The sequence below is a fragment of the Sphaerodactylus townsendi genome, linkage group LG13 (assembly GCF_021028975.2).
Source record: "Sphaerodactylus townsendi isolate TG3544 linkage group LG13, MPM_Stown_v2.3, whole genome shotgun sequence".
In the NCBI taxonomy this organism is placed as follows: domain Eukaryota; kingdom Metazoa; phylum Chordata; class Lepidosauria; order Squamata; family Sphaerodactylidae; genus Sphaerodactylus; species Sphaerodactylus townsendi.
In genome coordinates this window covers 35,016,857-35,043,206 of record NC_059437.1, presented here as the reverse complement: position 1 = coordinate 35,043,206, position 26,350 = coordinate 35,016,857, and the positions used below count along the sequence as shown (strand labels likewise).

The following is a 26,350-nucleotide window of genomic DNA, read 5'->3' as shown; positions in this document are numbered from 1 at the left end:
ACAAGCATATTGTAGTTTTCATTTTAACTTTGCATAGTTCTTCTGACAGGATGTGACTTGTGAGAGCACAGGTTAAACATGCCGAGAGGATGCAGCTAGAACAGTATACCAGAGGATATAAGCCTAGTCTAGGTTGTATGGTATTGTCAAGCAGTTCTCAAATTCGAGATTCTCCAGGACAGATTAACAATATACATTAAAAACGCTAATGTGTTTACAGTGTAAAGGGAAGTCTCTCTTTGACATGTGAACTTCTCCACGGAAGTAGAGTACTCAGCTTGAGAGGGAAGATTCTGTTCTAGAGCCAGGAAGAAGACTTTGCAAAGACATTTACAGAGAGTTAAGAATCAAGTCTGCCCCAGAGAGGCTGAAGTGACACAAGTCAACTCACACACAGACAATATCTGGGAGCAGGGGTGGGGTGAGGAAAACAATATGATATTTGCTGGTGTGGCATGTTCAGGAATCTTAAAAGAGGGGCAGAAAGCAGGCCCCTCAGGACCTCCCTGCCACTGCTAACCATGGAGGTGCATATGGAGCTATAGTAGGTAGGGAATCAACAAATCCAGGACAGGAAAGAGGATATAGCCTTGTTCCTTCTCACCAGTCAGTGGCTGTTTCCGCACAGCCAGAGCAGTGGGGCTGCATCGGCATGGTTCATGCTGATGCCCTGGGGCCGTTCACACGAATGGCCCTGCTGGCTGCACAGCTGGTGGAGCAGGCTCTGCACGGCTGCACAGTCCCCAAAATGCCTCTTTACCTCCTCCAGGCTTCTGTCGCTCTGTGGAGGCCAGGGGACACGCCTCCATGGCCAGAGCAACGACTGCAGGGATGGAAGCCAGGAGGCATGTCCCCTGGCCTCCACAGAGTGACAGAAGTCAGGAGGAGGCAAGGAGGTCTTTGGGGCCGGCGCAGGCAAAACACCGCCTTCCTGAGCAGGGTTCAAAAGTGGCGTTTTCATGCCGCTTGGGCAGCACGAGCACGGTACTGCTGTGATGCAGCATTGCCTGCTGTGCGAACAGCAACCCAGGGATGGTGTTTTTACCATCCCTAGAGCGCTGTTATCAGGCTGTGCAGAAACAGCCTTCGTTTGTCCACACTAAAGAAGTCTGGCCAAAGGCCTACTTTAAGCTGGAGAGGCAAAGTCTAGCACTCCAAAAGGTTCTTTGCAAAGCCTACTTCCCAATTCTCCGAGAAGTTTTTTCTACCCCAATCACAGGCTTCTTTCAAGGAAAGAATTGCAGACTTCATAGCTGCACACCTTGCTACGTATAGTATAATCCTATGCAGAATTAGTCCAGTCTAATCCAGTTGAAATCAGTGGGCTTAAATGGAGTAACTCTACATAGGACTGAACAGCTGGTATTGGTAAGCCAGGCCCACAATCACACCACCCCATCCCACATGTTGAAAGGTGACTTTGAAACTCAGCATAGGGGAGAGGCATGGGTGGTGGAGGAGTTTCTGGCCCATAACCCTTACATACCCTTACATGTGCACTTTGACCTAATCCAGCAACTTTTTGACAGATGCTTCAAAGCACCATTCTACAACTGCTTCCTCAATGAGGTTTCCTGGTGCTTGCCTGTTAAGATAGTACTAACCCTCATGGTGAAGAAAATGGCAGCAGATTACAATCCTGGTGCTTGGTTAGTGGTGCACCCCAACCCAACAATAGGTGGGGAAGGTCAGCTATGGAATTAAGACATGGTAAGCCTGGCATATGTTGCCAGGACAACCCAGCAGCAGCAGACAAGTCCTGAGGGGGCGGGCTTCCTGACTTGGATGTGAAGAGGGCAGAGGGTAAAGATACCCTGTTAAGTTCCCTCTGTTGATGCTCTGGCTACCTGGTCTGAAAGCAAATCTGGGAGATGAAGGAAGAAGAGGACAGGGCTGTTTGTGCTCAAAGAAAACAAAGCCAGGACCATAAGGGAATTATTAACAGATAGATAGTGCAACCTTAATTACAGTCTCTAAGTCCAGTGAAGTTCATGGTCTTACCAAGGCATAATGCTACTGAAGATCGCCCAGTGAGTTGTGCCAGTAAGCAAAATATATATTTGGTGGGAGTGGCTGGAAAAACCACATAGATCTTTAGAATGACAGAGAGCTCTATGCACACATGAACACCTGCACAGCTTTAAATCCTGGGTGGCAAAGATAATTTTCACTGAGGGTATTAAATATGACAGAATTCTAAATGTCCTCCATCTCCAGGAGAAAGTAATATTCACAAAATAAAAAGGTGTCAAAGGCGCTGATTCCATTGGGCAGAACTGCAGTTTAGAGACTTTCAGAAGTGAGTTGTTTAAAAACTACAGGAAGACAAAACACAAAATCTCCCCAGAGACTCAGGCTCATTCCACACATGCAGAATAATGCATTTTCAAACTGCTTTCAATGCTCTTTGAAGCTGTGCGGAATGGCAAAATCCACTTGCAAACAGTTGTGAAAGTGGTTTGAAAACGCATTGTTTTGCATGTGCGGAAGGGGCCTCAGTTATATTGCAGCTCTTGTTAAGAGGTGTTTTAACTCTGTATAGCACCCTCTGTCTAGATGTCAGGGCTCCATTTTGTTTGCTATTATTACTAATCATTAACACTTTGGCTCAGTTTAGATATTGTGGAAAACCACAGTTTAATTAAACAAAATATGGTTAGTTTTGGTCTGGAAAATGGAAGTGGAGGCAGGCATGTGCGCAAGCTGCATGGCAGGCAGTGGGGAGCCTCCTCGTGTTTAAACAAAGAAATACAAGGACCCCACTGCATGTCAAGAAGCATCGTGGAAAGTACTCCATGCATAAAGGGCCATAGAATTAATTCTGTCTCCACAAACTAACCATGGTTAAAATAAACCCATGGTTTCATTTGATGTCTGAAATGAACCTTACTCTGATAAAAACACATAGGAGTCCAACCTGAAGACCTTCTTTTCAAGAAAGATGGACAGATCAAAGATGAGGGGAAAAGGAACAGTTAAGATGAGGTAGGAAAGGATCAACTGGAGCAGACAACACAGAAAAAGGGGATGGGACTAATGGAACGTGTCTTGTCAGAGAGAAAAGGCAGCACTTTGAAGTACATGGAAGCAGAAAAAAATTGAAGGGGAGGAAAACAGCTAACACTTCTGGAGAAGGGCAAGAAAAGGAACATAATAAGGCTTGACAGAGAAGAAAAGGAAAAGGAGTGTGTGAGGAAAGCCAGTGTGTTTGTGCTGTGAATATGTACTACCTTTAGCTTTGTCACCACCAGACTAAATTATGCAAAGTAGTACACAATGGAAGATAAAAATTATGAGAAATCATAGCCTAAGTATGCGAACTGCAGAAAATAACACTGCTTAGAACAGAAGTGTACTTGTTTACATGGTTAAAATGGGAGAGCTCTCATCTTGCAAGCAAGTTAGGGGTACTCCCACACTGTAGTAAATGTCCTGCTCATTCCACAGCAAGACTTATTACTAGACTGGGGCTATTTTTCCAGTCTTCTTTTCCAGTGGACCATTAAGGCCCTGACTTGTTCAGAAATATTCAAATGAAAATTAGAACATGATAATCCCACATAATTTCCTTTTCCTACCAAGTATTGCCTGTTTTATCATAGTTATCCAATACAGACTGTGTTATGTGGAACAGTCCAACACATTGTTAATGAAATCAAGGTTTCTCTTTGTTTCAACAAATTTTGGATCAAGTCCTGCAAGAATATCAAGCAGTAGATTTTACTTTCTTCAGGATCCAGGAAAAAACCAAAATGATAACAAATTAACTTTGTTAGGAAATAGTATTACAAATGATGAAATAAAAACATGGAAATACAAGCTTCTAATATAACCTCTAGGGACATAGCGCTGAGCAAAATAGGTGCAGCTTTCATTTAGCAAAAATATTACTTGGAAAGAAAGGCTTTAGATACTATTCCAACACAGAATATAATTTTGTTTCCTAATCAATGGACAAGATGAAAAAATTTCATCAACCACCATAGTTAAATATTAAGAACCAGGAAAATGATGCCAGAGAAATCTGGATATGACGAAATATATACATGTTTGGCTGCTAGAAAGAATATGAGTTGCAATTTTAAAATTACTTAATATTTTGAACAATTTTTTAAAAACCCCAGCAAGCCCTATAAATATAAGCAAATCTCAGAAAGTGATTGTATTGAAAATTAACTGGGAAATTTTCCTGCACAGATCCCACTGTGTTCCGGTATAATTGCCATTCAGTTCAATGTGACTTGTTCAGGACAGAATCCTAGTGGATTATCTCATCTTTGCAAGATTAATACTACACATACTGAAAATATTAGGGACAAATCAGTGTCTTGCTGTTATTGTATTTCCTTCTTTCTCTTGCTGCCAAGTATTACAGAGCCCATTTTTAGTAAAAATTAGTTACTGACTGGATCAGCAAAAATAAACTTTTTAATAAAAGGGTAGCAAATAAAAAATCAGTTACCAGAACTTAATAAACAGACACAAAATAAATTCTGAAGTTAACTAAACATTAGAAAATGTAAGATGTTAATGTCTCTAAAAATACAATCAAATGTTATCAGAGTGGTGTTAGTATTACTAAACAAAAACTCCAGTGCTTTCCTGTCAAACATTGCAAAAACAGATAAATATAACAAAATTAGTGAAGTTTTTTTAAAAATAACAGTGTTTAAGAAATACCTCTTGAAGTTTCAACTGTTCTATGGATGTAGATGTCTCTGAGCTTATTCCATGGAGGCTGGAAATTTCCTGCTAATAGGCAGGAAGTAAGAGAGATTAGAAAAGGAAGAAACTCATTCGGCATTGTAATAATTTGGGAAAAGCACTGGGTTTGTGAATGCTTTTATTTTTCAGGCAATACAAGTTTAGTTTTTTGAGAGTCAGATTTTGTTTCCTAATTTTAAGATTGTCGTATGTGATCTACAAGTGCCAGGTAAAAGTACACAAGAACTGCTCCCCAATTAAAATGGAAACAAGGTATTTTTTTTCCTCCTTTTTCCCTTCATCCCAACAAATACTGTGAACTTCAAGGACTGGCCCCATGTGACGATAGGGTATCTAGAATGTTTATGTCTGTGCATAATAGGGACATCAGGCTGTCAAAGTACTCTAGGGAAAATGATACCCCAGAAGTGAATTTCTCATCAAGGACGAGTTACCATACCCAACAGTCCCTATGGGGCTGCCTCCAGGTATATGGACAGCTGTTGTTGGGGGATGCATTCAAGAGACACAACTTGAATAAGTCAGCATCACCACTAGACCACTTAAATCACACCGGGCTAAGTGGATAGATCCCATGGGGAAGTGACAGGTCATACAACCATACTTCAACATGAGTGTCTCCCAGCCTCAGCCTCCTGGTAACCCTTCACAATGCCAGAATCAATTGCAAGAGGACTACCAATTGTATAAATCGGCCTAAGACAGATCATCATCTTACTTTGCACTTTCTCATCTTGGTCAGTCAACAGTGACTCTTGGCAACACAACCAGGAAAGAATACTACAGCAGAAGTAATGTTTGCCCCAGAAAAATTATCATCATGCTGGAATTTTCCTCCTCAATAAAACTTTTAAGTTTCTTTGCCCCAGCAGGGCAAAAATATGGTATCCTTTGAAAACTTAATTTTTCTCCCATACCCCACACTCTTCTGACAGACCATTTGTGTCTCCCATACAACACCACCAGCAAAATGACCTGGAGTGAATATTACATTGATATCTTTTTGCTGAAAGCACCAACCAAGACCAGTTTTCTAGCTGTTATGGCTGCATCAAGGTATCCTTTAAAATCCTGGATTGACCGTAAAAGGTTTAAATAGGAAGCAGAAGAGGAGTTTGGATTTATACCCCACTTTTTTGAACCATAAGGAATCCCAAAGCAGCTTACAAACTCCTTCCCTTCCTCTCCCCATAACAGACACCTTATGAGATAGGTGGGGCTGAGAGAGTTCTGGGAGAACTGTGACTACCCCAAGCTCACCTAACAGACCTCATGTATAAGAATGGGGAACCAAATTGTTTTCAGACATCAAGCCTTTTCGTGTCAGCTAGTGTGCTGAAGAAACCTTGGCATACTTGTTTCATAAAGGATTTTGAAGAATGTTTGAGAGCGTACTATCCTGTATGAACTACCCTAGTTGTGAATGCCCATGACAGAAAAGATTGGGTGGGGGCAAGCTGACTGTCAGAGAAGTTTATCCACCATTAATGGGTTTCTTAGTAAGGGGCCTCCTGATAAACTTTGACTACACTTCCTAGATTGCCACAAATTAGTGAGAAACACACAGCACATTGAAGATTTTTTTAAAAAAAGTTGACAACTTCTTTATTAATTCTTATCTGATTACAAACTAAAATTGTAATTAGATCATTGCAGTGTTTACATACGGGGTGCATGTTCCCTTAAACTGAAACTAGAGGGAGCTAAATCCAGCTTTCTGTAATTGACTTTCAAGGTAAACTAGAGGATGGAAAAAGCAGCATGTTAGAAGAAAGCTACACTTGATTCCTAGTTGCCAGTCTTGGGAATTAGAAGACTGTTTGGAAACTGGTTCAGAACATAGCAGCCGGACTACTGACTGGTTCTCGGGGCACAATTCCTCAATGCTGAAAAAAGGCTCCTGGTTTCTATCTAGACACCGTTCCAAGTATTGACTCTGACCCAGAAAGCCAGGGGATCTGAAGTAATCCTTTCCTCTTCTATAACCCTCCTTACCAGCCTTAGAGGTCCTTCTCTGGGTGCTCCCTGCCTGCAGAGGCTGCCACCACCATTTGCTGTGGTTTGTCCTGTCTCCAGCAGGCCTCTAATAATATTTAACTTAAAGGCAGAAGCTTTCTTTAAAAGAACCTGTTATATTATGCTCATGCTGTGTTGCTTTAACTCTGATATTATTCTAACTTCTTATATTTGCAAGCCAGCTCACACGCTATTCTTTTTAATTAGAAATTAGAGATACTTCATTTAACAAACCCAGTTACATGTTACCAAGAGCACAATAAAAGAGCTGTCAAAACTTACAGCTTTATGCACACAAAACTCTGGTGCATGTTGGTAGAAAAGGCAATCTTTAATTACTTTTTAAATTCCCAAGTTAGTCTAAGTAGCAATCTTGCCAATTTAAAAACAGCCCTCAATAATGAACCAGTTGAAGCTTTAATGCACAACTCACAGGGCTGTCTTCCTCCATAACTCACAGTTTCAATTAGACCCAATTGGGGGTTTGTGCAAAAGAACTTCTGGTGGATTGTGTCCTTGGCTGATTAAGCCAGTTTAAGATTGCAGCTGCAACAGCAGCAGAAACAATGTACCGATGCACTAAATTCACGACATAGTTAAATTTGTGCATACTTATATCCCTGAGGCTGGAGTTATAAACAGACATTGCAGATCTTTCTATAACCAGGAGAAAGTCCCAAATCTGAAATCTATTTAAAAATACATGTGGGGGTTTAAACCTCCCAAAATAACAGATGCAGCAACTGTGCCTTTAGGAATGAATGTCTTCAGTGGATGTTGCTAGGCAACCAAAATACCATTGCCAGCCATGAAGCTTTGGTATCTATCAGTAAAAAGTAATGCACTTCTCAGGGCTGTTTTTGGTCTTTGCAAGAGGATTCAGTGGAGCCTGGCCCAGCAACAACTACCAGGCAACTTTCTAGAACATGACATGAATGACTCAAGACTGACTGCTCGCTACTATTCAACTGCAGCCACCTCACAAAAGCCAATGTGGTGCAGTGGTTAGGAGACCCAGGTTCATATTCCCATGAAGCTGTGGAAGATTGCTGGGTGACTTTGGGCCAGTCATACAGCATACCTCACAGGACTGGGAGGATAACGTGGAAGAGAGGAGAATGATGTAAACTGCTTTGGGACCCCATAATGGAGAAAGCCAGGATATAAATGAAGTAAATAAACAATAACGCTGAAGATGGGCAGGGCAGATAAAAGGTAGTTGGGTTGGTGAGTGGGAAAGAGAGAAGGAAGCAGGAAAAGGGGGAGGCTATGGGATGCTTAAAGGAAAGAGGAAATAGTAGGGAAGGCAAAAATGAGATTCCTCCTACAAGTCCTTGAGAGTACCCTGCTGATTTATTAATATTTGACAATACTCAATCTTAAGAATAGCTGCTACTTCTCCTTACCTTTTATGATCCAGACTTGACAGCACTGAGGAATAAGGTTTGCCACTTTGTGACCAATAAAGGGCGTTTTACAAAAGTTTTCCTCACCCCACACTTTTAGGTTACAAGTAAGTATACTGCAGAGTCAGTATGCTATAGTGGTCAGAGTATCAGACTAGGATCTGGGAAACCCAGGTTCAAATCCTCACTCTGTCATGGAAGCTTCCTAGGTGACCTTGGGCTAGTCATACTTTCTATGGCAGCAGGAGAAAACGGAACCTGTCTGGAATTATCTATGCATTGAGAACAAGAGTCATGTGTAGGTGAGGACGGGGGGGGGAACAATTTGCGCTCAGCAGCGCTGCTGGAAGACAGAATACTTTCAATTAACTTAACGTTCAGACTGGTTGACCAACGGACAACTTGGTTTTCTGATACTGTTCAAGACATGTGAATAAGGCTTGCACAAGAAAGAGCAAACAGTTCCAACTGTTTTCGAATTTAGACTTGCTTATTCTGGTGTTCTTCTGCTACAGCCTGACTGCAGTTATCGGAAGCCTTTCAAAGAATGCAGATAAACACGATTATCTGTTAATTCTATTCATCAAATTAGTGTAAAGGCACAGTTATACAGGCCAATAATAGCTGGGCAACCTCGCCTAATAATGCTAACCAGTTTGCAAAGAGAACTAAATTATGTGCCTTACACTCTCTTCAGTTGCTTCAGAATAAAAATGTGTGTGTAGGGAAGGAGTGTGGGGACACGAATAATACAATGGCAACTTCTAATTTCAGGATTTATAGCTCTCTGAACTGACCTATAAATACAGATTGCTAAATCCAGATCCAAAAATATGTATTCTTAAAATCCTACAATGCATCCTCAGCACACCCTTATGGACACCTTTTACTTCTCAACAAACTGAAGAACTGTATTTTTTACTGGCTCAAGTAAATTTATGGTCAAAGATCTTAAACCAGTCAGAGGCTGAAGGCACATTAGGCTGTTTAACTGACTTCAAAAGCTTGCAGCTCATGTTTGGAGGTATCTAGTGAGCTCCTCCTAACTTTCAGAGTTCAATTGGAACCATTCTTGTTTCTCTACACACAAGTATATAGCCACTGCTTTTGGACTGTAAATAAACCCCAATATCCTCATTGCAATTTGAGTTGCTACCTGTGGAGCAGGCCAGAAAATACGATAACATAAAATAAGCTCTCTTCTGTAGTTTCTTGAGCTTTGGTGAAAGGAATCACTTTAAGATCTGATCTCCTCACTGCTGACTGTAGTCTTTCTTGGGGGCCAACATGCTTACATAATCCTGGCCTGAAGGGATCTCCTTGGCTTTTTTTCTTTTTTCAAAACCTGGTCTTTTGACTGCTGTGAGAGTGATGTGAAGTCTGAAACTATGCAGAAATGAACTATGCTGTTCCAAAATGGTCATGCCCAGACTTTGCATTAACAAGTTTGCCACTCCCTGTGGGCGGTTTGCTACTGTGGCATTTTGACTGAAAACTGGCAAAGAAACATTTAATTGAGCAAAAAAACAATAAAAACCCAACAAAAGATCATGATCCTCACAAGTAGAAACCTGGGGGGGCCAATGAGTTTGCAGACACCTTTTGCATTACTCAACATGCAAATCAGCAGTAGAAGGTAAGGCAGGAAACAAATAATCTCAGCCAGCATTGTAGCAACTTGATTTGCTGTGCATATAATACATAAGGGGCTTAGGGCTGGAAATATGTCTAAGACACTACAGAAATTCCCAGCTTAAGAATCAACAGCCACCCAAAGCATAGTCTAGGTTGGCCAAAGTATACTTAGAATTCCCTATCCCTTCCTGGTTCACTTGGATAGGAGGGGTAGGGGAAGGGGAGAGTATGGATTTACTCCCTAAACAAAAACAAAAAGTCAGTTGAAAAAGCAATTAAATACAAATAAAAGTTGCTATATAAGCAAATATTAATGAAAGTTTTAAAAGGAGTTTATCTGACAGTTAACTAATATTTCTTGACTTTTGCTAAACATGAAACACATCCAACATGGGATTGCTATTGGAAAGCATTTGGAGCAGCAGGTAGGACAGAATTCAGGCATCCATCTACAAAAAAAGGACAAGGGAACAGGCCCATTCCTGCACATCTATGGAACCTGCACTGCCTGCCTCTTACCTACTGGACCCAAGATTAACTTCTAATGTCCCAAATGGCTGAGGCCATCTTGTGTCAAAATGTACCTCTTCCTGTAAAGCTCACTCAGCCAGACTCTTTAAGAGGGATAGTCTTATTTATTAAGAATATTTTTATTCCACCTTGTGTTAAACTCAAGGTAGCAAATGAGATTATCTTGTACACAAGAATGTTGGCTCCTGAGAACAGCAAGGACAGGAGTTTGCCAACGCCCCAAGACCAAAGGTCTTTCTACCCAAAGAGAACTGACATTTGCTGCCCAGAACACCCAAGAACAACTGAATTAACTAGTTTGCGCTCCCCAACCCATTCCAGATTCAGGGAACCGTCTGAAGTGTTCCAAAATCCTTGCAATGCCTTACATGTGACCATTTTTAACAATCACTTTAAAAGATGCTTCTTAATCAAAGCAAGGTTCTGAAAGACAATTTAGGGGCACACTCACACCCACCCTGGTTCACTTTATCAAAAGTTACCGATGGTTATATTTAACAGTGAACTTGATGAGAGCCTGGGGCAGAGTGAATCTGTGCATAACTGGGAAGGGAAAGTTGCAGTGATCTGGGAAACATTTCATCCACACCCATCCTGGTCTCTATAAGCTACCTAGCGTTTAATTAAAAAATAAAACCAGAAATCCCCCATTAATATAATAATGAATGCAAATCTGCCATTTCAGTTTAAGTGAAAAATACCTAAACAAGTTTTTCTTCATACTGCAGCATAAACACATGTATAACTGAAAATACAAACACACAGTGTCACAGTTAATAGTGAGCTGATACTACACAGCACTCCTTCCTGGGGGGAAAAAAAGAAAAAAGCTTCCAATTTTGCTCAGTGCAATGTTCTGAAGGCTGTTGGTGGGAGAGCTGTATTCATTAATGTGCAATTACTAACTAGAATTTTCTTAAAATTAAAAGATGAGATGTGAGCCACCTGTTGGTGGGCACACAGAAGAGAATAGAGAAACCATCTGCAATTCTGACAAAGACAAAGATGCAAAGAAACAGATCCAGGGAGGGGTCTTGTCCAGAGTAGCAGGAAGGAACATCTGGGAAGGGGGAGGGGATGCAGAAGAGACAGAGACAGAAATGATGACATCAGGATGAGGGTGGGGTGGGCAGAGACAGAGATGTGAAGGAGCAGGCAGTCTCCTGGGGACATTTGCAAGGAACGGCCATTCCTGCTATCATAAAACATATTTCCACATTCTTTGCATGCTCATATCTTATTTCAGGATTACATTCCCTCCTTTCCCCCACCATTCCTACCTGACATTTGTGAGGTCTCTCTGACGTGTGCACCTGTTTGATGTGCCCGTTCAAGTGGTCAGGCCTTAAAAAATATACAAGAAGAATGAATGAATGAATATAAAATATACTTGATCTTAGCCATTACTTTAGCATCCAAACCAATAAAGATGTTCAGCTGACACATTAGCTAAGCTATGCAATTTACTCACAGAATCAGTTATATTTTATCCATGTGGCTCACAGTATTTTATGCTCTAAACAAACACCTATTCCACAAATTTCCTTTGAAAATAACAGTTGCAATGGGAAAAAAAGGCAGCTTCACAATGCAATCTTAAGTAAAGTTATTCCAGTCTACACCCAGTGAAATGAATGGGATCAAACTGGAGGAACTCTTATTAGGATTGACCTATATGTCTCATCAACTTAACCACCTGAGCCCAGCCATGGCAGGAAAGGATGCGGTAAAATATAATAAACATATAAATTTCAACTGGATGTAAGCATCTTGTGTTCAGTATTCCAGTTATATCAAGTATTTCTTCTTAGAGGAGGGTACCAGCTACAGTTAACTAAACATTTCCAAAGCAATAGAATAGGCTTCAAGTTGAGGCATTATCAAACCTATCTAATCCATAAAAATAAATAAAATAATAGAAACTCTTTTTATTGAGACATTTGGAGTTGCCTCCATAACAGATATTGGGGGTTGATGGGTTGGATTTTATGTAGACTAATACAATTTTTACCTAATTCACAATAAGTGGAGAGCATTTAGAAAATTGCTATTTCTACTGAATCTAGAGATGCAAAAAATGCTTTTCATACACAAATGACATTTTAGGCATATAAGCTGCCTGAGAGAAATTTAATTTAAACACAGTTTAATGTTTGAAGCACTTTTGAATGATCCCCTGAATGCTGTGCTTGAAAAGTGGGTGTCTACATTGTAAATATAAGTAAAATAAATCTTAAAGATTGCAAAATGCTTTCTAGCAAAATGGAAGTTAGAATAATTAAGAATAATTAACTCATAGTGTTGGAGTTTCAAAAGTACCCAACAAGCCATTGAAAGCATTTTTAAAGCTGGTGGCTCATCCTGGAATCTCTCTCCCTTAAGAGAAAAAACAAATGGTCTGAGCCACTTGCTTGTATGCAAGTTCACTCCAAACTTACTCACAGAACAAAACGTAGCACATGCCAGATGTGATATTCCATTGAAATCAAAAGGATTTAAGTTATTTTACTTACTATGTTTTTGCAATGTTTTTCTCTGCTGCTCAAAGGTGACCAGACACTTGATATATTAAAAACAACCACACAACTAAACACCGATAGGAACAAGTCAGGAAAGGGCCTATCTGAACAATACAGCCTTACCCTATCACCTGAATTGGGTAAGAGAAGAGGCAGCCCATTCTAAAGATGAGGTCACCACAGAAAACATCCTTGCCATGGCAGGAATAGAAATTACCTCCTCCTTAGCCTGCAAACCCATGCACACTTACTGAGGAATAAAATCTGCTACACTCAGTGGAACTTCGTTCCAAGTAAACATGTAAAGAATTGGGCTTCATGCTCATATTCCTTTGATTTTAAGAGCCCTTATCCAAAACTAATATTTGCTGGATTGCATGCTTTCTAAGTGTTATATGCCAATAAAGGCTTGTTATTGTTGTTGCTTTCTAAGTGAACCCACAGAGTTCAAATAATTCCCAAGTAATTGTATTTGTCAAAACTGCAACTTTAATCCTACTAATTCTAAGAATCTCCATTACAGAATGCAATAGAAACTGAAAATTACTGTTGTGCTAGGTCTGTTTTTCCAGCCTGGTTTGGAATACAGGAAGCCTAAAAAGCTGCAGACTTTCTTAGTGGGAGGGTGTTTTTTTTTTTAATTTCCTGGTGGGAAGAAAGCCTTGCATTGTCTGAAACCCAAAAGCTGCTTGGAAACTAATTATCCCACCCTCCTCCCCCAGTTTTTCTGTCCTCAGCCAATTACACAGAGCTCAATGGAATCTGGAGAGACAGGGAGATATAACAACTCTTCAGTTCAGTTGTTAAGCCTGATGCAAAGGCAGGTGAGCTGAACCTGTCCAACTGGATACTCTGGTTTGGGTCTAAAAGCAACTTGTATGTTTAAAGACCCCTCCAGCTTCATAGAAATGATACCCTATGAATCAATTCCTAACTTCAAAACCTGCTGCAAACATTGATACAGATTTCAAGAGCCCTTGTTAGGATTTTAAAGCAAGGGAAGCCATTCAGCTAAATATTTAACAGATTTAATCTGCATAAGTGTGCATAACCATAAACCCAATAAATTTAAAGGGGGAAAAACATGCTTCTTGGATCAGGCTATTTAGAAACAAGCCTCACACACGAATGATCCCTACTAATAAAGAAACTTGCGGAACTGCCCTGTTAAACTCTATTCTGTCCTGTCTAATGATGGGGTGAGCTAACCAACTTAGGTTTTTATTGCTAACATTGTGGACATACAAGAGACTACTAGTTCTGCTGCTTGGAGAGAAAGATGCCAGACTCCAGTTTAGAAGAAAAAGGAGGAAAAATCTTTTTTAAAGACAGCTGGTTAATTGGAATTGGGTTGGAATTCATTTTGAAGGCCTCCAAGCAAGCAATCAAATAAGCTAGTCAGCCACATGAACATACAAAACTGCCCTATACCAGGTCTGACCACTAATCCGTCAAGGTCCATAATGTTTACTCTGACTGGCAGCACCGTAGGTGGAGATCTGTCATATCATGTACTCTATAATTCTTTTTAAAACTAGAGATGAAGGAGATAAAATTGAATCTGGGATCTTCTGGATGCAAGGAGGATCCTCTACCAGAGCCATAGCCACTACCTAACCAACTAAATACTGCAACTCTCATTTAAACTAAAAGATCAGTAATCCTGGCCATGCAAAAAGCACATTTTTATAACAGACCTATAGATGAAGGTTCCCAGTATACACATCCTGACCTGTGGTTCAAGATATCAGCATGCCATCCCTTACCTGTTAACTCCTACATTCAAGCTCCTGTAACAGTCAAACCACTCTTGAAAGGCAAAGAGGGAAAAGATGACAGCTCTACCTTCTCAAATCAGTAAAAATTTTGGCTGGACTACATTTCAGAAACTCTTTCCAAGACAGTCCGTTGGGCATATGTCATGCTTAAGTGAATGGGACCTGCAATAGGATTTGCTGTCACTTAGTTTTTGTTATTAGTCTTCCTTTCAACAAATGAGAATGCTTTTTCTCCATTTGGGGGAAAAATGAAAACAAGTCCTTTCTTTGTCTCAGGCTTAAAAGGCTGTATTAATAGGGTTTGAACTGAAAGGCTGCCTCACTGACCCACTGAGATTGATTATTTCCAAGCAAGTATGCTGGGGATTGATCTGTAATGCCTCAATTTTGAATGTATTACTTTCAAGTAAATATTACTAGGACTGGAGTGTAATGGTCCAATCAACCATGCTTGCTCAGAAGTCCCATTTGTGTCAAATGCAGACACCAATACCAAGAACCCTTGGTAATATGTTCCCTTGAAAGCCATGAAACCTTGAACGGTTTGGGGTTTCAGTCATCCAGACCCAGTGCACGATATGAAGTAACTTGGAATGGCAAAATGTCGTATGACAATCCTGCCTTTAACTGACCATTATATAAAGCCCCCCTCCCAGATTCCTTCATAAACTCTACCAGTTGCATGATTCACTTAATCATATTAACAGTGCCATCCCAAGCAGGTCTAGTCAGCGGGATTTACTCCCAAGAAACTAACGTTAGGGTTGTACTGCATGTTTCCATATTTTGTATTAATCGAGGAAGTAAAATACAAACATTTTATTTAAAGATTAAGGACTTTAAAGACTAGGGACCCGCCCTGAAGTTAACAGTGATTTATAATCTCGTTGGGGCTTGCACAGAAGAATGTTGACCTTTAACAAAAACAGAAACATCTTCACAGAGATAAATGTGAGATTACAGAGAGGCAGTAACTTCATAGTGAGTGATCACTGAAACCTCAATTCTGGATTCACAAGGGGCATCTTAGAGACAGATCACACTCTTTGCACGCTGATGTGTCAGTGATGGTTAGAAGGATCTGAAGTAGCAAGGGTGAGGAAGTCTGCTCAAGACCTCAGCGAGCTGCTACCAGTCAGAATAAAGTGAACTGTGCACTGACAGGTCAAAGGTCTAGTTCAGAATTAAGTAATTTTGTTGGTTCCTATGGCCATCTCAGGAGTTGGCGAGAAAAGTTTCAGAACAAAATCTCTGTTAATCATTTTTTCATAGGAGGTTGACAGATTATCAACATTTACATCAGTATAATCCAAGCACAAATGAGAACACACGTGTCTTGGCAGACAGGATGCAGGATTTAAACATGGGTATATGCCAGAGATGCTTTAGTTAACCTGTAGCTGCCAGTTCCTCCCTTCAGTGAGGGAAGAGGCACACCTACTCATCATGGTGGCTGCGGGCGCCATCACAGCCCTGCTTCTTTAAAATATACATATGAATGTCAGAATAATGGGGGAGCAAAAAACTGTCAGTTTGTGCAAGCACAAAAGCATAGGAGCACTGGAGATAGCATGGAAGGCCATCTGGAAAGGCTTCAAACAGATCTACGGGATAGCCTTTTGCAGGCCAATCCTGCAAAACCCGATGCGCACACACACACACACCCTGGTGTAACATATAATAAAATAAGCAAATGTAGGAAACAGTTGAAACCCACTGGACTGAAAGGCAAACTAAGGGTGGATTTCTACATTTATGTCTCTCTATTACGAACTTGTTTCATCCTTTGTATCTGCCCCCCAGAGAGAGATCCACACTGAGGGGGCTTTGTGAAAGGTACCACAAACATTTGGTGAACAAACCTGATTTTCTAAAGCAGTAGTTAAGGAAGCCAGGTTGAAGTCCTGTTTTAATATGGGCATCACCGCAAAAGTGATAGAGAACCCCACATTAAAAAACAGTAATACGTGGGAGAGACAAAGGAGAGAGGACCCCCCACCCCTAAGTTCTGTTTGACAAAGCTCAGGAAAGAATTCAGGTTTCACTCCATATTGCTATGTACTGCAATACAAAAGAAATCCCACCCCCATGATAATCAATTCTGAAAAAAGCAAAATGCTGGAGGAAAAGACTGTTAATTTCAAACTGTTCTCCTCATGAGAAGACTCATTAGTTGAGCCAATAGGGTCTAGCAATTAGTTTCAATCTAGAAACTAGAAGCCTCTGGCTCAGATCCCACCCACTCTCCCATAAAAGTTTGCTGGGTAACCTTGGGTCAGTCATATGAACTCACAGGGCGATTGTCAAGATAAATAATGGAAATGTTGAAATCCACTTTGGTCACTATTGGGGAGTGAAATGGAATACAAATGAAGCAAATAAACACACTCCAAACAGTTTGATATGGCTACAGGACCAGGGCAACCCACAAGTCCTTTGGTACTCCAGAAAAACTATGACCAACATGCTGTTTTCCAAACCAGATCCTGCCTCTCCTGTACTTAATAATTCCTGAACCTAGTAGCTCATCCTCCTTTGTGGATTATTGACCTATCAGGAAACCTCCTTCTCCTCCTTGCAAAGGCATACGGCCTGTCTTGTTACATGACCATTAAATTGTTGTTTTCTTGCAGTGCTGTTCTAAATGTATTTACTCAGAAACAAATTCCATGAAGTTTAATGAGCCTTGCTCTCTACAAGGCTGCAATTCTGTGCATGCTTTCTTAGAAGCAAGCTGTATTTAAAAACAGTTGAATTTACTTCTAAATACACATTAATAAGATGAGGGTGTTAAGAGCCCCTTTCTCTGTGATAGCCTAGATACACCACGGTTTGCTACACTAAGCATGACTTAATTATAGAGGAGCCATGCCCTCCAAATGCAAAGATATTCGCCGGAGAGCCATAGACCACATGTGCTTAGAGTTATGCATCTTCCCTTCCACATGCAATAGACATTATGGAATACTGGCTGCCTGAGCTGAGACGCAAAGCTCCTCCTTGCCTGTGGCCTTGGAAGAGAACAGCCCTTCTGCTCTTTCTAAAGTTCCACTTCTGCCTGTGGAGAAGTGAGGCAGACCTCTGTGCAAGTCTTAGGGGGAACAGACTATTGTTACCTTGGCCACTAAAAGTTAAAAGAGGTCTAATGAGCATCGTTGGCTTTCAACTTTCAAAACCCCAGTTATCTTCTTACCTAGAGAAACCTTTTCCACAGCTCTGACAAATGTAAGGCTTTCCCACAGACCCATCGTGAGACCGAACATGATAGGACATTCTGTCTTTCCTCTTGAACCGCAACCCACACACTGGACAGGAGTAAGGCTTCTCGCCAGAATGTGACAGCTTGTGTCTGTTCAAATGATACACGTCCCGAAAAATCTTCCCACAGATCTCACAAGCCACCTGCTTTCTTGTCCGGCTTCTCTTTCGGGGTGCCTCGGGGTCATCCAGACCAGGCACCCCGTTTTCACCGAGCCTTGGTGGTGCCATGTCTATGTAGCCCAACTGTAAGCTGGTTACCCCATGCTGAGCCTCGTGCTGCCGTAGTCGGTTAGCATCTGTGAATACTTTCCCACAGAGGCCACAAGGAAGAATACCAGCATCCCTCAAGCCCCCTGGAGCACTGAACATCATGGAGTCCAAAAGGTTGGCTTTGCGGGGCCGCCCTCTTCCCCTTTTGCTGTTTAATGAGGGAGCAGTAGGGCTGACGTTCTGGAAGGGTGAAGCCAGCAGAGGTGGGGATAGCGGGCCTGCGACCATCGGCAGGCGGTCTACACCCTGAAGGACAGGCAAGGACGACTGGGCAGCTGCCGAGAGCGCAGCCCTGGTGGCCTCATCTTCAGGCATCCCAGCGATCCCATTGCCATTGGGCGCAAGTCCAGTGCCATTGGTCATGTCCAGGGGGAAACCAAGATCCGTGGTACCACCGGGGCGGAAAAGCATGATGTCGGGGCGAGCGGCTGGTGGGACTAAGATCTGCACGTTGGACTGTTTGATGACCTCTTGGCAGATATCAATGACAGAACGCATGAGGAGGAATTTGGCAGCGGTCATGAGCTCGGGGAAGCTCTCCAGACGCACCACGATGCGCGAAGTATAGGCAAAGTCGAGGATGTCCCCAAACACCTTGGAGCTGATGGTATGCATCTCCAACTCCCTGCCGACCCCAGGGGCCCCCCCTGCGCCGCCGCCGCTCCCAGCCGCTTCGGCGGCGCCTCCGTCCTGTGCCCCGGGCCCCCCTGCGCCTCCTCCGTCGGCCCCACCGCTCAGCCCTTGGGCGCTGAAGACAGACTCGAAGTACTCGCTGCAGGCGGCCAGCACGGCCCGATGTGCGGGAAAGCTCTCGTCGCCGACCCGCAGCAGCACGTCGCAAAAGCGCCCGCCGTTCTTCCGCTGCTGGTTGAGGCTGTGCAGCAGGTCGGCGCTGTGGCGGCTCACCTGGTACGTGTAGCAACCCGACGGCGACGGGCCGCAGGAATTGGCGGCTGCAGCGGCGGCGGCGGCGGCGGCTGCAGCGGCGGCCGCCTCACTCACCCGCTCCATCGAGGCTGGCGACGGGCCCGAGCTGCCCGCTGGCCTTCCCCCGCTGCGGCCAGCAGGGGGCGCGCTGTCCCGGCGCTCGGCCGCTCCCGTCGGAGGTGCCCGTGCGCGCGCCCGCCTGAAGACAGAGAGAGATGGGGCGGGGGAAAGAAAAGAGACAAGGAGGAATGGCGCACGCGCTCAGCCTCGCGCCTCGCCGAAAATCCCCAGGCCCCGACGGCGCTGTGCGCGAGCGCGCCACGCTGTGCTTTGCAAAGGCGCGCGGGGATCGCGAGGCGGCGAGGAGGAACGAAAAGGCGGAAGGGAAGAGGGAGAGAGGAACAAAAGGCTCGGGCGGAGGGGGGTGGGGGCGCGCGCGCACGGACCAGCAATTGCAGCAACGGCGAGGCCCCCGCCGGAGGGAAGGGGGGGGGTGCTTCCTTGCAAGCTCTCTGCGGCCGCCACGAGGCGCTGCGGCGGCACGAGGAAGGCAGCTGGCGTCGGAAGAAGCGGCGGCGGCTCCTTTTCTTCGCCGTGGAAAGCCTGGAAGTTTTCGGAGACGGCCGGCGCTCTGTCTTGTCTATCTGTTCGTCCCCCTCCCTCTGTGTGTGTGTATGTGTGTGTGTTTGGAGAGGAGGAAAGATGGCAGCGGCTGCACTTCCTCTTGCACTTTCACCCCTGGGGGGGAGGAAGAGAGGAGGGGGGGCCGCTAGCACGAAGCCCCCCCCGTTGAAAAAAAATCTCTCGCTCTCGGTCTTTCCTTGCGGCTCCGCTCGCCGCTTTGGCCTTCGCTGGTGGGCCGCCCAGATTGTCGCGCTGCAAACTTTGCTCGCTCTTCTCTGGCTTCGGCGCCCCCCACCCTATGGATAAAGGACCCCCCCACCTTTTTCTCTCGAACCGCTGAAGCTCTTCCCCCCTCCCTCGCTTCCTGCCCCCCTCCCTCCCCGCATCCGCCAATGCAAAAGCAGCCAGAGGCGGCAGGCCGGCCCCCACCCCACGCCAGCACCAACCCCCCTTCCTGGCCACGGGGGCTGGGGGCTGCTGCAGTAGCCCTCCCCCTCCTCCCCAGCACAGATCTGCCAATGCCGAGCAAGCAGCGGCAAAGGCCCCCGCCCCAGGCTGATTAGGGTGGCGGGTGGGATTGATTCGCAAATATCCCCCCCAACACATGCACAAAAATAATCTGTAGCCTGGAAGGGGGGGTAGAGTTTAATCCCCCCCCGGTAAATGCAGATGGTGCAATTCAAGAACTCTGCCCCTGTAGAGCTTCAGAGAAAGCTCCCCCTCCTCCCGCTTAGGGAAATCGATCCCTGAGCTTTGGCCAGAATGAGACACAAGAAACCCCGGTTTGCAAAGGAAATAATTGGGGGTGGGGGGGAAATCTTGACTGATGCAGAGGACCCCTCCCGACATTGAACCCCCACCCGCTTGAGCTTCTCTATGGTGTGCAAAGGGAGCAGCTGTTAGACCCGCCGATTGCAGAAGGACAGCCCCCCACCCGCCCCATAACAAATTCTGTGCCTGGGCTCAGCAGAACAGTCCAAATCAAGACTCAGATTTAGGTCCTGTGGAGTTAAGGCCTTGCTCAGCCAGTCTCTGTTGGATGCAAATACCAGCTAGGGCCTCAGGCTTACCTTCGTGAGAGTTCCACAAGTCTCCGAAGTTTGCGTCCATATTTTCTCCAGCTTGTATTTTTGGAATGATTTGCACATAACCTGCTCTTTAACCTGAAAAATAAATCATTGTGAATGCTGGACCCACTAGCACCCCTTTAACATCTTTTGTATCGCTGTCCCAGGTAGTATTGTTGAGCGCTCTTTTTCTCTTCCCCCCCCCCCCCATCACTTTTCTTTATGGGTGTATTTTTGACCAGGCTACAGGGTATGCTTAAATTGCATGCAGAATTTCCACTTCTTGAAGCTTGGCAAGGAATTCCTTGTTGAACATGAAAGAAAATGCAAAACCATTGTGAGCAATGAGCAAACCCCCTTCCTCCATGCAGTATCTTAACATCTTCTTAAGGCCCCAGAATACATTGATTCCCCTGGGAAGGGGTTACTTCTGCAGTAGCCTCGTAGAGCACAAGGCTTCTGTGTGTGTGTGTGTGCGTGCGTGCGTGTGCGTGTGCGTGTGTGTGTGAATGATGTATGGCTTGTTGAGGCCTTTTATTCCAGATATGCTGATGGCAAAACCCCCTTACATCAAATCCTCAAGTGGCAGCGCTAGCTGAATTGTCCTTTAAATCTGCTTTCTCGTTGCCGGAAGCAATTACTGTCAAAGAAATAAAAATCTACTCAGCACGAGTGATGTTCATATTTAAACAGGTGGTATTTCACACGCTTATTAACACTGAAATAGAATAAGTGGCACCTCTTCTTTGGAGTGCATAGGTTCTTGTTATTTCCCTCAAAACCCTCCCTGGTTTTATCCTCAGGTTTGTTTATTCAGTTGTTTTCCTTTCTTCGCTTAAAATGGATGATGCTTGTCATGGTACAACTGTGTCTTCAGCATTCTGTCCCCTTGGCTGTTATTTAATTATTTTACAGTCCAGCTTTCTCACTGAAATTCCAGACAGATTATACCACAAACTGAGACATCTAATGGAAAGGGGGCAGCCTCGTACTGTTACAACTAGGCATTTCATTCACTTATCTCTTGCCCCTGCTGTAACTCTGTTTGATTCCCTGTGCTTGTTGTTTTGTCCACACTTTGCAGTTTCTCTTAATTGAATCACTGGGCTGGGCATTCTGACTCTTAGTTGCTAAGAGTGTTGGACTAGGACCTTGGAAATCCCTGTTCCAATCCTTACCCATCCAGTAAACAGACTGGGGCCCAGTCTTATAGGATGGTTGTGAGGGTAAAATGGAGAGTGGAGTGTCTGCTGCCCTGGGTTTTTTGGAAGAAGGATGGGCTAAAAATGGCTAAATTTTTGCTGGAGGCTGAAATTTTTGCTGACTTAGAACCTTAGCTAACTACTCTAGCTCCTGGCCTTCTTTCCAAGCCCTACATCAACTCTCTCCTAGTTCCCCCCTGCCCTCAGGCCACCTTCTATTTCCATCAATTCTTTTATCTTCCAGGTTTCTCTTCCTAGGCGACTTCTAGCTCAAAACACTCTGATAACTGGAATAATCTCAAAGAGGCATGTTTTTCTTTCTCTCAAAATGGAGAAGTGTAATATGTATGCTTTGTGCAGACAACAGTTTTGTTTCAAATTTCTGCAATCGTAGATCATCTACAATCCTAGACAGATTTTTTAATGTACTGGTATTCATATGTAAGGTTATACTGAGATAACGTTGGTGAGCTCCCCACAAAAAGTGCCATAATTTGGTATTACTGAGTACCACCACAAAAAAAGCCATGGTTAGACAAATGCTATTGCAGGACTTGACAAACCCTAGTGCTGGGTCGCTATTGGACCTAGAAATTTTACTGGTGCCTAGAAGACTCAAAAACAAGTCTGGTCCCTACATTTTGGGGCTGGTCTTGAGCTGAACAAATGTTGTAAACACAGCTGTTCTATTGATTCCATTGATTCATACATAATCTGCCTTGTATCTCACAGAGAAAAGGTGCACTTGAAATAGCAATTTTTAAAAGAAATCAGTTGGCTTCAACCTGCTAATGGGACCTACAAAATGGGATGAAGATGCCCATTTGCTAGGTCCCAAGCCGCTGTACAACTCTCCTTTGTGTTGCTTTTTAGTGCCTCTTTTTGTGTACCTGCTGACAAAAACTAGGATAGAAAGGTGGAGCCAACAAAATGTGAAAATAATTTCATAGCTCTGTCACTTGTCACTCACTACATACTCACTCCTAGTGCTCAGTTTGTATTTCTAGTCCCTTTTCTTGCTCCACTGCCCCCAGGCCTGGCCTTAAAACCAGAGGTTGTAACTGTCTCCCCTTTTTCCAGCCATGTGGCTCTTGTGTTGCATGACTTCCTGACACATGCATGTTGACACATTGGGACTCAGGCAGAGGTGGGATCCAACCAGTTCTCACCACTTCTCTAGAAGTGGTTACTAATTTTTTCTGAGTGCCGAGAAGGGGTTACTAAAGCAACCTCCCTGCCCAATAGGGACTGGAGGTCCGTGTGTGCGGCGGCGCCACTGTTTAATCCCACCACCATCGGAACCTGTTATTAAAATTTTTGGATCCCACCACTGGACTCAGGTCTGGAAAAGCTGAAAGCTATTGCCCTACAAGACTCAACACTTGTTTCCACAACAGCTAGAAATTAGCTTTTTATCAGGCCATCTTACTCTGATGATAAGAAAACTCTAAAAGGCTCCAACTATCCCTCTAAACAGTTAACTGTATGTCCTTCAGGAGGCTATAGTAGCCCCACACAGAATTTTGAAATTTGGGAAATAAAAGTCTAAGATTCCCTGATTACATTTGAAAATATCTCAATATAACTCAAAATTTGGAAGTCAGAAGTTACCTCATGATACAAAACAAACCATACTGCAAGTAGGTTATGGAGGCCTGCTGATTCTTCAGGTAGCAGCCAGATGCTTAGTGCAGTCACAAGTTGGTTAGGATTCTTCTTTTTAACGCAAGTGCCTTGACATTTGGTATATACCTGCGTGACCGCTTCTTCCCATATTGCCCTCAGAGGTCCCTCTGGTCTGCAGAGGGGGGGTTGTTAGTGGTCCCGGGCCTTAGGACAGTTCGGCTGGCTTCAACACAGACCAGGGCTCATTCCGCACATGCAGAATAATGCACTTTCAAACTGCTTTCAGTGCTCTTTGAAGCTGTGCGGAATAGCAAAATCCACTTGCAAACAGTTGTGAAAGTGGTTTGAAAATGCATTATTTTGCGGGAGAGAGAATTGGCTGGCAATAAGAGGACTATGGGAAAAGTTAAGGAAATATAGAATAAAAGGTGAATGTATAATGAATCAATGGTTAAGACTCTATGAAACAATGAAAGGGAAGATTATAGGAGCAGTATACAAATATATAGTAGAGGATAAAGAATTCATGATAAGAACGTTGATATAAAAATGGGAAAAAGATGATTTCTTAGATGAAGAAAAAATAGAAAGAATAACGGATAGTATGAAGAAGATAAAGATTGAAAAATACGTGGAATTAGAAAGAAAGGTTATACTAAAATGGTACAGAACCCCAACACAGCTAGCCTATATGATTAAAGGATTAAGCCCAAAGTGTTGGCATTGTGGAGAAAAAGGAGCATATTATATACATATGTGGATAGAATGCAAAGAAGTGAAAAAGTTTTGGGAGAACATTTTAAAATATATAGAACTACTGGTAAAAGTAAAAATTGATGTAAATAAAGAACTATTAATTGTGGGGATAATAGACGACATTAGAGTGAATAGAAGGTTGGAACCAATGTATAAAATAATGATTAGAGCAGCACACGCAGTGTTGGCGCTGGGCTGGAAAGATAAAACAAAATGGACAGTTTCAAGATGGTTGGAATATATATGGGAACAAATACAGCTAGAGATATTTGAAAGACTGGCAAAAAATATTTTATGGAAAGAAAAAATAGAAGATATTAAGAAGATATGGACAGTGTATAAAGAATGGATTGAAGAAGCCGGATTTAACGAAGAGCCATGGAATAAGAGAATACGAAGAATGAACCTCCTGCTGCTTGCATGAAAAAATTAATAAAGCGAAGGGGGGGAGGGGGGTGAAAATGGAAAAAATGTATAGATGAAAGAAAAATATTAAATGTAACAAATGTATGAATACTCTATACAATAAAAAATTATCAAAAAAAAAAAAGAAAATGCATTATTTTGCGTGTGCGGAAGGGGCCCAAGAGTTTTGTGGCCCAGTCTCTGGTCTGGTGTAACACTCTTCCTGGTGAAATTTGGGCCCTGCGGAGCCTGCCTCAGTTCTGTAGGGCCTGTAAAACTGAGCTGTTCTCTGTCAAGCCAGTCGGGCATTCCGTTTCTTTTTAAACCATCTCTGGTCCTCACTGGATACGGCACATGCATCTGTTTTTTTGTGCGCCCATGTTGGAGGGTTTTATGCTTTCTGTTGTTTTGGCTTTTTAAATTTATGTAATTTTGATGTTTTCATTGTTTTAAATATTTATGATATTTATTGTATTTATTTGTATGTTTTACTGTGAGCCACCTGTGAGTCCTTGGAGATATGACGGGATACAAATGCAAAATTAAAAAATGATCATGCCTATTACGGTACTCGTAAATTAAAGTGGAAAATCTCCCACAAAATGGGCAACTCATTTTGGAGTATTGTCCAAATAGTTCATGCTAGCTAGAAACCGGAAAGCTGGATCGCATGCAAGCCAAGTCTTTGATTACTAGGAAAGTCTGAACCTTGGTATGACTTGCCCTGAAATGCAGGGAAAATAATTTTAGTTCACAATAGCATGCAAAATACATCGTATTGTATTATTCAATTTGTATACCGCCCTCCCCTGAAGGGCTCAGGGCGGTGAACAACAACAGTATAATACCAAACATCAGTAATCATAACATCAAGCAAAAAAACCCCCATCAATAAACATTCTGTGGGAGGGTAATTCTGTGTTGCCTCTTCAATAGTATATGTTTGCAAATGAAAATGTTCTCTCTCCAGATCTTTCTCCGAGTGTCTGTTATCTGTCTATGTGTCCTAAGCAGGATAGATCTCTCTTCTGACTCAGCAAAGCAATTCTTCTAAAAGGGAATATAATGGTCCCTATCTAATCAATAGATGAAAAAGGGCTGCCCCATAGGTATGGTGGAGATTTCTGCCTGTTTGAGGACTTCACATGTATGGAAAAAAATCATCATTTGTAAATTAAAAAGTAGAAAGGAACCCTTCAAACCCAACTTTATTCATCTAAAGAATGTCTATGCCTGTGTCTGTGTGGAGGAAAGGTAACTTGACAGACTCAGGACTAGGACATTACAGATAATCCCAATTCTGTTAAAGGGGGAGGAAGAAAACAGGGTGGGAAAGAAGTTAACCTACTCAGCCCCTATGGTATATATGAAGTACTGCCATGGTAACTAATTAGGATAGAAATTAAAATATTTGTTCTGATTCTCTCTAGTTGCACCTTTGCAAGGACTCAAAGTTACATGGTCAGATCCTGGTATGTTACCTTGGAAATCACTTTTGGTGGTGGAGCAAGTCTTCACCCTCCTACATACTATATGAGTACTGTCTAAAATATCCCTCCTCCAGCACAAGCAAAGACAGGTACCATTTTTTTTTCACTTGCA

The 26,350-nt window shown here is 43.0% G+C and overlaps 1 protein-coding gene across 10 annotated transcripts in view; it reads right to left on the bottom strand.

The window, feature by feature from the left end:
• PATZ1 (POZ/BTB and AT hook containing zinc finger 1) overlaps positions 1-20,036 on the bottom strand; it is a 36,017-nt gene extending 15,981 nt beyond the window's left edge. For 2 of the 10 annotated variants that reach the window (XM_048513955.1, XM_048513957.1), the window contains exons 1-3: positions 17,804-20,031; positions 11,594-11,657; positions 4,681-4,752 (exon numbers count right to left, since the gene is read on the bottom strand). In XM_048513955.1, the coding sequence (XP_048369912.1) occupies positions 4,681-4,752; positions 11,594-11,657; positions 17,804-19,152 (1,485 nt within the window). In that variant the 5' untranslated portion in view covers positions 19,153-20,031. Of the gene's footprint in view, positions 1-4,680; positions 4,753-11,593; positions 11,658-17,803 lie in introns of all 10 variants that reach the window. The other 8 variants (XM_048513953.1, XM_048513960.1, XM_048513959.1 and 5 more) reach the window with 8 other exon arrangements.
• Between the last annotated feature and the right edge of the window lie 6,314 nt (positions 20,037-26,350).